Source organism: Tetrahymena thermophila, assembly GCF_000189635.1.
Source record: "Tetrahymena thermophila SB210 genomic scaffold scf_8254659, whole genome shotgun sequence".
Taxonomy (NCBI): domain Eukaryota; phylum Ciliophora; class Oligohymenophorea; order Hymenostomatida; family Tetrahymenidae; genus Tetrahymena; species Tetrahymena thermophila.
The window spans coordinates 210515-223883 of record NW_002476426.1 but is presented as its reverse complement, the minus strand read 5'-3'; the positions used below and the strand labels follow the sequence as shown (position 1 = coordinate 223883).

The 13369-nt window shown below is 21.3% G+C and overlaps 5 protein-coding genes across 5 annotated transcripts; 2 read left to right on the top strand and 3 right to left on the bottom strand. All coding sequences in view use genetic code 6, as the record gives it.

The window, feature by feature from the left end:
- Positions 1–161: 161 nt before the first annotated feature.
- Positions 162–848, top strand: TTHERM_00046300 (hypothetical protein; the record flags this gene model as incomplete). Its single annotated transcript, XM_001014625.2, has 1 exon — positions 162–848. One exon carries the CDS (start codon positions 162–164, stop codon positions 846–848), a length of 687 nt encoding a protein of 228 aa, XP_001014625.2.
- A 698-nt stretch (positions 849–1546) lies between these two features.
- Positions 1547–2629, bottom strand: TTHERM_00046290 (hypothetical protein; the record flags this gene model as incomplete). The annotated part of the gene is made up of 1 exon (XM_001014624.1): positions 1547–2629. The coding sequence occupies one exon, from the start codon at positions 2627–2629 to the stop codon at positions 1547–1549; it is 1083 nt and encodes a 360-aa protein (XP_001014624.1).
- A 1087-nt stretch (positions 2630–3716) lies between these two features.
- On the bottom strand, positions 3717–5279 carry TTHERM_00046280 (hypothetical protein; the record flags this gene model as incomplete). The annotated part of the gene is made up of 1 exon (XM_001014623.3): positions 3717–5279. The coding sequence occupies one exon, from the start codon at positions 5277–5279 to the stop codon at positions 3717–3719; it is 1563 nt and encodes a 520-aa protein (XP_001014623.1).
- Positions 5280–6616: 1337 nt separating this feature from the next.
- TTHERM_00046270 (transmembrane protein, putative) lies at positions 6617–9429 on the bottom strand (the record flags this gene model as incomplete). Its single annotated transcript, XM_001014622.2, has 6 exons — positions 6617–7442; positions 7520–7634; positions 7718–8130; positions 8566–8875; positions 8934–9032; positions 9156–9429. 6 exons carry the CDS (start codon positions 9427–9429, stop codon positions 6617–6619), a joined length of 2037 nt encoding a protein of 678 aa, XP_001014622.2.
- Positions 9430–10545: 1116 nt separating this feature from the next.
- TTHERM_00046260 (membrane bound O-acyltransferase, MBOAT protein) lies at positions 10546–12974 on the top strand (the record flags this gene model as incomplete). The annotated part of the gene is made up of 9 exons (XM_001014621.3): positions 10546–10751; positions 10960–11062; positions 11181–11387; positions 11451–11576; positions 11636–11896; positions 11957–12141; positions 12200–12416; positions 12536–12796; positions 12855–12974. The coding sequence occupies 9 exons, from the start codon at positions 10546–10548 to the stop codon at positions 12972–12974; spliced, it is 1686 nt and encodes a 561-aa protein (XP_001014621.2).
- Between the last annotated feature and the right edge of the window lie 395 nt (positions 12975–13369).

Here is a 13369-nt window from a genome sequence, read left to right as displayed (position 1 = left end):
GTATTCAAAATACTTTTAAAATTTTTAATAAATTATTTAATCAAATTATAATTTTAAATAATTTTTTTTTACTTTATTAATTAATTGAAAAAATAATTGAATATTCATCAGATATTTATTGAATTAAATAAGTAAATAAAAAAACCAATATAGAAAAAAAAATGGATTTAGAATAAGTTAATTAGAAAGAAGATAATTAAAGGATCAATATTGAATTTGGCAACCTTAAGTATGTTAAGACTAAAATTGAAGCTATTTGCTATCTTGTTTGGAGAGCCGCTAAACACTAATTTAACTTAAATATTTCAGTAGAAGAAATAAATCCAGACTATTATAAAATAAAAATCTAAGATATAGTTTTATTAAAAGTAATTCAAATAAGCCATTACATAAAAATATTCTGTGCTAAAACTCCCTCAAATAGCATTATTGAAATAAATCTAAATATTTACTCTTTTTTCAAAAAATATTTGAGCAACTAAATTACTTTAGATGATACAAAAATAAATTAATAGTTTCTTAATTTAGATATTTATAGTCGTTTATTAAATATATTTGACAGTAGAATATACCTTATGCTTAATTCAGAGTAAATAAACTAAAATTTACTGTTAAATTAAAGACATTTTATTATTTGTATGAGAGTAAATACAATATTGTTAAGAGTATGCAAATTTTTAAATAAAAAAGATCTACTAAACTTTCTAACTCTAAATTATTAATCTAATAAAAATTATGCTAACAACAAAGAATTTTGGTATTAACTATATTCTAGTAAATATGGTAAATCTGGATTTAAATTAAATCAATTAGAATGGAAAAAGGTTTATTTGTAAAAAATAAAATGATCATTTATACATAATGAATGCAATATTAAATTAAAAAAAACTAACCAATAATATATTAATTCTAGGTTCTGCTCTCAGATCACACTTTTCTGCTATTTAAAAAGAAATATCTTTATATTTTTAATTATCTTGCTGTATTTAAAAATTATCACTCAACAAAATTAAATTAATTATTTTTTTAAAACATATAAAAATTAAAATTTGTATTGTTTCTATTATAAAATTAAAACATTTTGAACTTAAAATAACTAAAGATTATAGAATATAATGCATTATTAGAAGTGATGATTTTAGAAAAAAAATATATTTTGGTTTTTTTCAAAAATTTAACCTATTTATTTTAAAAACAATTTAAAAAATAAGAATAAAAATAATGAAATATAATTAAGGTAATTATTATATTTCATTATTTTTTATTTATCCATTATCAAATTTTATTAAAATATATAGATAAATTTTAATACAATAGAGATAAAAATAAATTAATATAAGTTAAAATGGTATTTTTTTATTTATATAGTAAAAATATTAATTGATTGATATATTAAACTAACTTACAAACACTTTTTATTTATATTTATTTATTTTAATTTATAATTCTCTTTTTTAGAAAAATCATATTTTTAAATCTAAGTAATTTGATATTATAATTCATACTAAATATCTATCTAGTTACCAAATTTTTTTATTATTTGAATTCAGTTATGGGTAATTATTATTTTTGGAAATTTATCTTCTAATGTTTAAAATTAATTTTGAGTTTAATTTTTTGTTTAATTGATATTTAGCAGAAAATTTTCAGTTTGTTTATTAAGAATTTCGAATTTATTTAATTCTTCTTTGAAATGATATTTACTTTATGTTGAAATTTCACTTTATTTCATAGAAGAAGTTGAAAAGTTATTTTTTTCAGAACAGCTTTAATTAATTTAAAAATTGGAATGAAGTTCATCATTTTCTTTTTTTATTTGGTCAAAGAGTTAAGAGATAGATTCACTCTAATCAAATTCATGAATATTTTATTAAAGAGATTTTTTAATTTCATCAACTATTTGTGTTGAGCATTCAAGCATTTTTGAAATGTACTAGTTAAATAACAACTTGTTTTAATTTTGCTCAGTTTTGATTGTAATTTGGTAAGTTGAAGAAATAGAATCAACTTGAATTGCGCATTATTCTTATAATGAAAATATGAGGCTTTAGAAAGACTATTCCTTAGTCTATTTCTCAAGCATTTAACAAATTAATTTTTCAATTGAGAGTTCTGACTTTTCTCTCATTTAGATTACAGATTCATAAGATTAAAGCACTCCTTATAACTTTTATTCAATTATATGGCACATTTTGCGGATAATTTTAACGTCTTTCAATTAAAGTTTTATACTTTCAATAAATTTATCTGACTGCTTTTATCTATTTTCAATCTTATTGTTTAAAGATTATATAATGTTTTTAAGGAACATTTTAATAGGGATTATATCAAAAGGTCTTTGCTGAGATTGTTAGTTATCTTCTATGTTATACCTACATATAGGGCAAAGTAGTTAGAGTTAAATGTCTTATTGAAGAAGGCACCCATTTTAATGGATTAATTCACTCTCCATACTTTGGATTTCATTTTTCCTAAGATTAAGCTACTATGAAGACCTCAATTATTAGGTATAATTGCCAGAATTGTAGAGACCTATATCAGTAAGTGGGGAATCAAAGTGGTCGCTTTCAGAGCAGTAGGGAAGATCCAATTTTTTTAATAAATCAAAGATCTTTTGTATCGTATTCATACCTTACTTTAATAAATAATCTTTGAGTTTTAATTAAAGATCTATTGATTCGTTTTAGTTACTGATAAAAATTCATTCAAGAGATTAATTTTTCCTATTTGTGATGAAAATAAAATACAATTTTAACGAACAGATTTAGAAAACTATTTAGTATCTATAATTTATTGTTTATTAATATATTATTTAACAACACTAATTGAAATAAAGTAAGTAGAAATATCTTCAAAAAATAAATAAATCAATTTAATAACAAAAACTTTCTTTTTATTGTTTTTGTTGAGTAATTTATAAGTTACTTTCCAATAAATTTAAATGTAACATTAAAAAAATTGAATTAAAAAATACATATAATTTTTGGATAATATTTATTGAAATAATAAATAATTGAGGATTAAAAATAATGATTTATTTAAGTTTTTCATAAAGTATTTGCTTTGAAGATGTAAGTAATAGTTAGTGCAAATAAATAAGTAAATATTAGTTAACATATATATTTAATATTAAGAATTTAAAGTAAATTAGCAATTATATTTAATAATAAAGTATTTTTTGTTTTTTTTAGTTTAGTTTAATATATTGCTTAAATAAGTTATAATTCGATTGTTTATTAGGTAAATAAAGGAGATATTTTATTAATGTAATTGTTTATATTGTACTAAAAATGCTAGCTTTTCTCTGGTATTTTTTTGTCAAATAATTTTTAATTATTAATGTATAAGCAGATGGATTTAAATTTTTACTTAAGTAAGTATTTTTATTCATTTATTTTAATTTTAAGCTGTATGATATTTTTAGGCTGGAAAAATAGTCATGCTGGCTTCTTTCAAATTCTTTTATAAATATTTATTTATTTTTTTGTTTATATTATTGAGAATTAAGTGAAATTAGAGTATCTGCTTGAATTAAAATTAGGATTAGAGGGTAGTTATATTAGTTCGCCAAGAGCAAGTTAAGAAGTATTAAAAAAATATTATTATCCATAATTATAGGCAGTATTTTTTAATTTCTATTAGCGCAATTTATTAATTTTGAAACAAAAAATATATGCTAGAATTGAGTGAAAAACAAAATTGTGATATTGATTAAATCATTACAAATTGCCTATCGCATTTAAAGAGGGGATACTATTTACTGATTTCAAAGAGCGTCTCTTTTGGTTTTTTTCAATATCAAGATTTGGTATAGGTCTTTTATTAATAAAATCACAATTTTCTTAGTTAAATTGACTTTCATTATTCAAGGCTACGCTATATTCATTTTATTTAAACTCTTTATCTTAATCAGATCCAACTTATACTCTATTTAATTCATGAATTCCTCTAACTTTCTTTTTTGGTAGAATATTATTATTATTACAACTTATTTAATTTAATTCTTCTGTTTTGAATAAATTTATTTGGTTTTAAGATGTATCCAGTCCACTACAACTGTTTTTTGGTAAAATGGATTCTATTATGTTTTCTTCTGGTGCTTCTTTAATTTTAATAGAAATTTCATTATTTTTTATTTCGGAAACATCATGTAAATCTTTAATTAATTTATGTGGCGTTTGTTTATTAAATTGAAAATTTTCAGATTTTGGAGGTTCAGAGCAAATAGGTTATTTTTCAAATTAAACTTAAATATCTTCAGATACTTACTACTGTACTTCATTTTCATCATTTATTTCTAAAAAATTTTTCTTTTTTGTTGGAACTTGTCTAACCTGTTATCTTCTGCTGAACAGAGGAGAGCTAGAGATTTTACATAAGTTGAGAGATCCTGTGGAATTTTTCATTCCATCTTCTAAAGGCTTTGATATTTTTCTTACTTTAATTAAATTCTCTCTCTTTGAAGAGTAGTATTCTTCCCTCTTCACAGATGGGTCTACTTGAAAGATACCATGAATATCCAACCAACGATAAATTCTTTATTCTAAGGAGTTATCTCTCTAAGCTTTTATCCTATTTAACTTTAGAGTAGGAGACTGTGTTTCATCATCATTTTCTTGTTAATTAATCTTTTATATTTCTTCAATGACTAAGGGATCTAGGCACTTTTGTTCATGAACTAACTCATCTTGGTTTATAACTTGATCTTAATTTTAGTATTCAGTTAAAATATTTTCTGACTAAGTAGATTATTATTTAGCAAGTTTCTCTTAATCAATATTAAATTCTTCTTTGATGTTTTGAAGAATTGATGAAGATTTTTCTTATGACCAGTCATCTGATTATTATTAACAGATAGCACTGCTTTTTTTATTGGCTAAAACTACTAAGAAAGGAGTGAAGTCCTAAGATTAAGTACGTGAATTACGCGAAGAACAAGAACTTTCCTCAGAAAATACGGCATTCTAAACCGAAATAGAGTCATATTTATTTTAATCAACATGTTTATCACCAAAGGTATTGAAAATAATAGTAGAATTTTATACTTAAAATTCTGTGCTGTTTGATGCAGTAGTTCGATTAGCGATCATCAGTGAGCAGTCAAGCCAAGATAGGCGCTTCTGCTAGTCATATTATTAGAAATTGGTGCTATATTCACCTTCACTTATATTTTAACTGATTGTACTATTTTCTGGATTGAAATTAGGTGTGTCAATTTTAGCTTTTTAGGAGCTTTCAGAAGGAAATATGGCTCCTTCATAGTTATCGCTTTAGATCATAAGTTAGCTAGTTAGTAAGTTAAAGATCTATGATATAATTATATATGTAGCAAATAAATTCAATCAATCTTTTTTAAATGAAATTTGATAATTTTTTTATTATTTTTATTATTAAATAATAATTCAAATGGTATTAGTATCTGTCTGTCTCTAATTGGGTAAAGAATGTAATTGTTATGAATTATTAAGAAATTTTTCTTTTTCAAAGAACAAAATCCAATACTAATTGATTATTTCAAGTTGATTCAAATCGCATTTAATTAATTTAAAAATTCATTTAAATGTATAAAAATTAATGATAATTTATCAGAATAAGAGTTGCTTAGTAATTATAACATTTGCTACAACATGTACTAAGCAGTTTACACAAAATCATTTATTAATTTAACATAATATTCTTTGCTGTGCTTAATGCAAAGTATATTCCTGAAATATGAAAATCTAATAACAAAATTGAGAAGCCTCCATTATTTAGCCATAATACTAATTTTAATTAAATAAAAGGCTATATATATTTTTCAATTTAATGCCAAAATATTCAACTGGGATTATATATTTTTATTCTAAATACAAAAAAAAAATTCTTTCTAATTTAAGTCTTATCCAAATCAATTATATTTAATGAAAGAAAAGAGAAAATAAATTATTGATGTATTATATATTAATTTGTCAATTGGTTATACTAATTATTGAAAGAGGATGTATCTTTATTTTTCCCCATCGCTTACTAAACAATTAATTTCAATTTGTTAATTATTATATATGAGTGGTTAAAAACTCAAATACATTTAACAATTAATAGTAATTAAATGTTAAATGCTCACCCATGTAATTCTTAATCAGTCTAGTACTTGAATGTGATCCAAATAAATTAAATACACAAACAGGTTTGGAAAAATGATAAGGAAGTAAATTAATTGAACTTATATATTCAAAATAATTGAAAAGTTAGAGATCACTTTCTAAGTATTCTAGAAATATTTTGATTACCCTTGATTAATTTTTTGGATTAGTAAAGCTAATCTATATTTTTCTAGCTAAATAAATAAAATACTCAAAAATATTAGATTTAGCTTATTTTTAGAAAAATTTTAATTCATGATAATGTCTTTCGTTTTTTGTATGTTTATTTATAAATTTCCAATGTCTATTTTGCTAAATAGTATAGAACAATTATTTGTAAGTTAAAAAATGATTTTCATTGATAAAATTTAAATTAAATGTTAAAATTTGAATACTTTGATGATAATTTTATAATACGAACAAGAAAAAAATTTTTTTATTTGTTTTCTCATTATTATTTATTTAATTAGAAAAAAATATAAACTAGTAGATCTTCATTTATTCATGACAAATTTAAGTTCCGAAAGTAAGGAAATTTTATTAGCCTATTAAAATAGTTATCTTTATTAGGCAATATCTTGCATATTTATCTTATTTTTCTCATAGTTAATCCTTTCCTCTTCTGAATCTAGAATTATTTTTTATTCAATAACTGGCTTTTTTTACTTTTATTACAAAAATTCTTTCATTTCACCTAAAAAATCCACTTAGTTTTAAATTTTATTACTAATGAAGCTCTTTCCAAAATATAATCCTTCCTACTAATTCTCAGATTAATCATCAATGAATGTGTTAGCCTCAAAAACTTTGATGATATTTTTGGTGTTTGATTAGTCATTTTGTATATCTTGATCATTTACATTTTCAAAAATATTTTCTTTTACTTCTTAATTTTAATAACCTTCATTTATTGTGCAGCTCTCAGATTATTATTAGTTCTTATGGTTCACAAGACCTAGTTTGAAATCTAATTATTGATTTATTTGATCATTTATTTAAATCATATTTTGCATTTATAAGTTAAGTTAATCTCTTAATTAAATTAACCAGTCTTAACCATTCTATAAAAATACTGTATGATTATTTTATTTTTGGTTATTTGCTTTCTCAGAAATGAATTTTTGATTTTAGCTTTTTAAATTTTCTTTTTTAAATTCATTACAATTTTCTGTTTATATTTATTCTGTTTATAATTGATCAGAATTAGTATTTTCTATAGTGCAGTTAACCAGAGCTTTAAGAGTAAGCTTATACTTATGACATTCTCTAGAGTATTTTTATTTGAGAACTGGAAGTAATTGTACCTCTTCTTTTTCTTAACTTTTTTATAAAAAAATTTTAGTAGATTTAAAAATTTAATCTAGGTTTGTAAAAATTTAATTTTTTTTTAATTTTACTTGATTTTTTTCACTTCATCACTTTCTTAGAATGTTTGCATTTCTTGTTTTAAAAAAAATTAAAAACCTTTTTCTAACGCATTTTTGCTGTCATAAATTTTCTTCATTTAACCAACTTTTTAAATAAAGTGTAAGATGAAATCATAAATGTCTAAAATTTTTTATGTAAATCTATTTATAAAATAAAAAACAATTTACTTAAAATAAATAGGTAGTAACAAAATAATTCTTCGTTGAATTGACTTTTAGAATATTCCACAATGTCACAAAATGTGTTCCATAAATTAGAAATATTTTCTATTTAAATGCTCTTTTTTAGTATTTAACTTTCAAATATTTAGCATTTAATTTTGAGAGATTAACTTTTCTTTAAAAAATATATAATCTTCAAAAAACTTATGTATCTACTAATCACCTCAATTAGCAATTCTACTGTTTATGTCCTTAAATTAATACAGCTAAACTAAAATTAGACTAATTAATTTTTGTAGGAATCATTAATCAAATTATCTTATTCAGAGTTTTAAGAGTATTATTTTTAATCAATCTACTAATTTTATCGAGTCTCAGCGATTCTTTCAAATTTTTAAATAATTTATGATGGAGTACCTCTATATTTATTTAATTAAATGTAAATTATTTTATAAACTTTATAAAAGTGAGAGTAAAATAATTTAAATAAATTTTTAACAAATCTAAATGAAAGAAAGTAATAAAGAATATTCAAAGCAATTCAATAATTTGCTAAAAAAAAAATAAATTGCTCCAGTATAAATGAACAATTTTTTATAAATTAGTAGTAAATAATGATTAACTTTTCAACCAAAATTTAATGATAAGAATTAACATTTTTATGTAAATGCCATTTTATTCTAAATTCCAACTTAAATATCATTTAATACAATGTATTAATGATATTTTAATAAATATTTAAGTTCTTTCTGCTTAAAATTAGAATGCTTTTTTAAAAATTGGATAATTTAAAATTTAAGTTATAAATTAAAGTAATATTAAATCTATATTAATAAAGTTTAAATTAATTTTACAATCTCATTCTATTTAGTAATAGTTCTGTCTCTCTGATAAAAGTTAGAGATTTCTTAAATTAAAGATAAGTATTTTCATAAACTTAAAAAATACTATCTCTCAATTTCAAATATCCTTATTAAGGTAATAGAAGGATAGATATTAGATAGTTAAGCAACTTAAGTGAAATTCCTTTTTTGTAGAAACAAGATATTATCAACACAGTAAGAATTATAAATGTTTTTTTAATTCCAAGTGAATATAAGTAACTAATTAGTAACAGCATTAAACTAATTATAAATCCCTTTATAGTAATACTATATTCTTTTTCTTTTCCAAAAAAAAAATTAATTTGTTTATAAAACCTATAAAATATGTGTAATATTACAAAATATGCTTGATTCCAACCTAAGATCTAACTTTTACTTAAGTTTAAACAAAAATGGAAAAGAAAAGAGAGAGCTTATTTTTTTCCCTATTATTTAAGCTAGTAAATAGATATTAATTAATTTTCTTTTATGTGTTTAGAAAAAATATCAAAATAATAAATAACAAATAGCTATTTATTTTATTTATTTTTTACGCTCTACTAAAAAGTAAAAATGTATACTTAAAGCTAAAAAACTTGAAGAATCTGCAGTTTAGTTCTTCTGATTTATTTTATTTTATGTAATTTATTTAACATTGTCCATATTTTAACAATTTTAGGTCTATCTTTCTTTGGTATCTTCTTTATTCTACTCTCTTAGATGGTTTTAAGAAAGTTATTCTAAGAAAGATTCATCTAAATCTGAATCATTATTATTTTATCCTTCCTCTTCTTACAGTTATTCTAATTCTTCTGAAATATGCTAGCTCTTTTGAATATCTCCAGTTAAAAACATTCTATGTTTAATAATTTAAATGCCATTAATCTTAAGAAAGAATAGTTTTAAAAATAATACTTTTAAAAAGCTTTGGTAGCCTTAAATAATATAATTTTAGAAGCAATTCAATAATATTTAATTTTAGATTTATTTTTCTAAATTAACATTCTCAAGAAATATTCCAAAATTTATTTAAATATCAACAAACTATAATGAAAGAATAAGCATAATTTTATATTATTCAAAAAAATCTATTTGCAATTTTTATAATAAGTAGAATTAATCAAATGCACATACATATTAATTTAGCATATAAAAATAATTCCTCAAAACCAAAATTATTTATTTAATATTAACTTTTTCTCAAACCACCACTTTTAAATCAATTATATATTTTTATTTTTCAGGAGGAGCTTAAGATAATTAATTAATATTTACTTAATTTACATACTATCTATTATATTTGATATTTAAAAATTATGGATTTTTTGTTTTTATCTTACGCACTACAAATCATTATTAAATAAATTTATTGATGTAATTGAAGATTTTATTTTTTAAAATTGAAATATTTTTATTCAAATAAAAGTAACAAATTGTAATAATTTACCAAAGGATAGACATTCTTGAATATATTTTAGGAACTTTAACTTCTTATTTCCATACTTTACATCAGACAAAAAAAATACATTTATAGTATTTTTCAAAAGCTATTGAGCCCACCTTACAAAATATAATTAAAAAATTTAATTTTTGAAGTAAAGCCGAGTTTATTTTTCTTAAATCATACAATTAATGAATTAAAGGTTTAGAGTAGATTCATTTAAATAGTCATCATAATCTTTGAAAATTAATTGAAAATATCATCATCAATTTCTTAACAAAAGTATCTAATCTTCATCATCATCAACTAATTCAATTAATTTAGCAAAATTATTTATTTTTATTAATACTTAATAAAATCAACTATTATAGAAGAGTAAGGTATGTGATAAGTGGAGCAAAATTTTATTTAATAAATAAAAAAAAGATCAATTAATACTAATTAATGATCACTTGTTATAATATTTATAATAATTTTTGAAATAATAAATTAAAAAGATAGAATCAATCTGTTCATCAAAAAAAATTAAAATGAGTGAGGTTAAAATTAAGTTTTACTAAACAGATCACATCTTATTTTTAGAAAAAACTAAAGCAGAATAGGTAGTGAAAGATGATGTTTAATCTTATTAGATTAAAACAGATCCACATCACATAGATATTTTAGAAAATAAAAACTAAATCTTATGTACTTTCTTGTGTGATATTACTGACTTTTAATATGATGAAAGTTCAAAGTAAAATACATAAGTTTTCAATTTAGTTTTCAATATATTTTTATTTTACGTTATCATACAAATGTTAACATCCTTAGCATCCTAATATTACATTAGTACTAAATAATGTCATTTAATTCATTGCTATTTTTTATTATTTTTAAACTAATATTTACAGCATTACTCAAATTATTTATTTTCAAAATCAATTTTTTTTTTATAAAATAAGAGTTTTGAAAATTTTCTATAAAGAGAAAAAAGATAGCGAACCCGTCTTGATGTTAGAAATGACTTCTAACTCTCGTGAATCAATCCGTGAAGTTATGGAAAATGTAATTTGAAATTTAATAGAAAAAAAAAAAATTTAGTTTCACGAAGATTCGCAAAATTTATTTATTATATAATAATAAAATCTTTAAAACTATAAAAATCTCTTTTTTTATAAACAAGATTAATGAAAGAAAGGTCTTTGTTAAGTATAAAGGGCCTCTTTCTTATAATCCAGCAAAAATGAATAGAACATCTCTATTAAGTACTGAATCACCTGAATAGAATTATAGAGGTTTTTTAAATGCTGCTGGTTTAGCTTTATTAGCAAATAACATAAGGAGTATCGTTGATAATGCTAAGATGTATGGAATTTAGCTACATCATATTGTAAATATTTATTAAAAAAGCAATTTATTTATTATATTAATAATCTTTTAAAAAATAATAAAGTATGCACAGCCTTTCAACTACATGTAAACTGAAGCTGTTATTTTAGCATTTATTTTATTCTTTTCTATAATGGCAGCATTTATAATCTAAAAACTCAATTTTTCTGATAAATTATCACCATAAGCAGTAAGCAAAATTTTTTAAATAAACACTTATATGTAATATTAACAAACTAAAATTAATAGACATTAGTTGCAAACGCTATAAATATTATGTTTGTATTGATAGTTCCTGTGTTATTCAAACAATTCTTTGATCTTCATTTCCTACCAAGTATTGTTTTGATTATGATCAGCTGTGTTATTTGGCTCAAGCTTATAAGTTATGCTCATGTGTTAAGAAATGTTTACTTCTTAATTATGAGAATTAGAAAGTTTGAAACAGACGAAAACAAAAAAAAGAAAGCATTAAATGAAGTTATTACTGAATCTGAAGCTTCTTCAGACGTAATATTTACTATTTAGTCACATTTCTAATTATAAACATAAATAAACAATTTAAAATAGAATTTAGAAATGCTTAAGAAACACGTAAAGAATCCTGAAGCTTTGCTCAAGTTAAAAGACTTATTCTATTTCTTAGCTGCTCCTACCTTATGCTTTTAGTTAGTTTATCCTCGTACTCAAAGAATCAGAAAAGTTTGGCTTGCTAAGAGATTCGTAGAATTAATATTTACTTTCCTTTTCTAAACGTAACTCTTTTTACTTCTCAAAAATATATTAAAATAAATAAAAACTTATTTATCAAAGAGTTCTATGGGTATAGTATGTTAGTCCCTTGTTAGAAGAATCTTACGAATTATCCAAATTACCTGAGAATAAAAGTATATTTTTCTTGCTTGAAAGAATGCTTAAATTGTCAATTCCTAATCTCTATTTTTGGGTGAGTGGATTCTTTGGTCTTTTCTAAGTATTCCTTAACATCACAGCAGAGCTTCTTAGATATGGAGATAGATAGTTTTATTTAGTAATTTATTGATTATTTTGAATAATGAACATTCTATAAAATTCAAATGTTATTAAATATAAGTCAAATTTTATCAGAACTTTTTATTTAAGTATTTTAATTTACTAATTAACATTTAGGATTGGTGGAATTGTAGAGATTTAGAGTAGTATTGGAGAATGTGGAACTTGCCTGTTCATAACTGGTGCGTTCGTCACTTCTACAACCCTATGCTTAAAAGAGGTTTCAATAAGGTAGTTTCCAACCTCTTGGTATTTACCTTATCAGCATTTTTACATGAATGGATAGTAAGTGGTGCCTTAAATGTAGTTACTTATCACTCATTTTTAGCTATGTGGCTCTAAGCTCCCATTATTATAATTTAAAGACGTCTTAATAAGGTAATTAATTCAATTACTTTAGAATAAAATATTAACTTAATTTATTTATGTTATATAGATGCTTAAATTAGAAAATTCCCAATTAGGAAATGTTGCTTTTTGGATAAGCTTCTGCTTTATTGGATAACCTGCTGCATTATTCCTCTATTACGAAATTTACAGAAATAAATTTGGTTGATTAAAAATAAAATGTAATTATTATTAAATATGTAAAAATATGTTTATATTATATAATTTTAATTATTTTTAAGAATTTAAATAAAATAAATAACTCATAAGTAAATAAATAATTTGAAATTATTATGTTTTAAATATAAATAAACAAATAAATGAATAAATAAATATATTTATAAAGGATAAAGAAAATAATTAATAGATTGATTAGCGAATATTTTGAATAAAATTTATGCTTTTAAATAAATAAACAAATAAAAAAATAAAAAGTAATTAAATAAGGGATATTTGATAATCATTAATAGATTAATAAGTGAATGAATGAATGATTTTGAAAAATATTAAATTAAATAAAAAAAAGATAAAAAATATTTATAAATATTTAATTAATTAATTAAA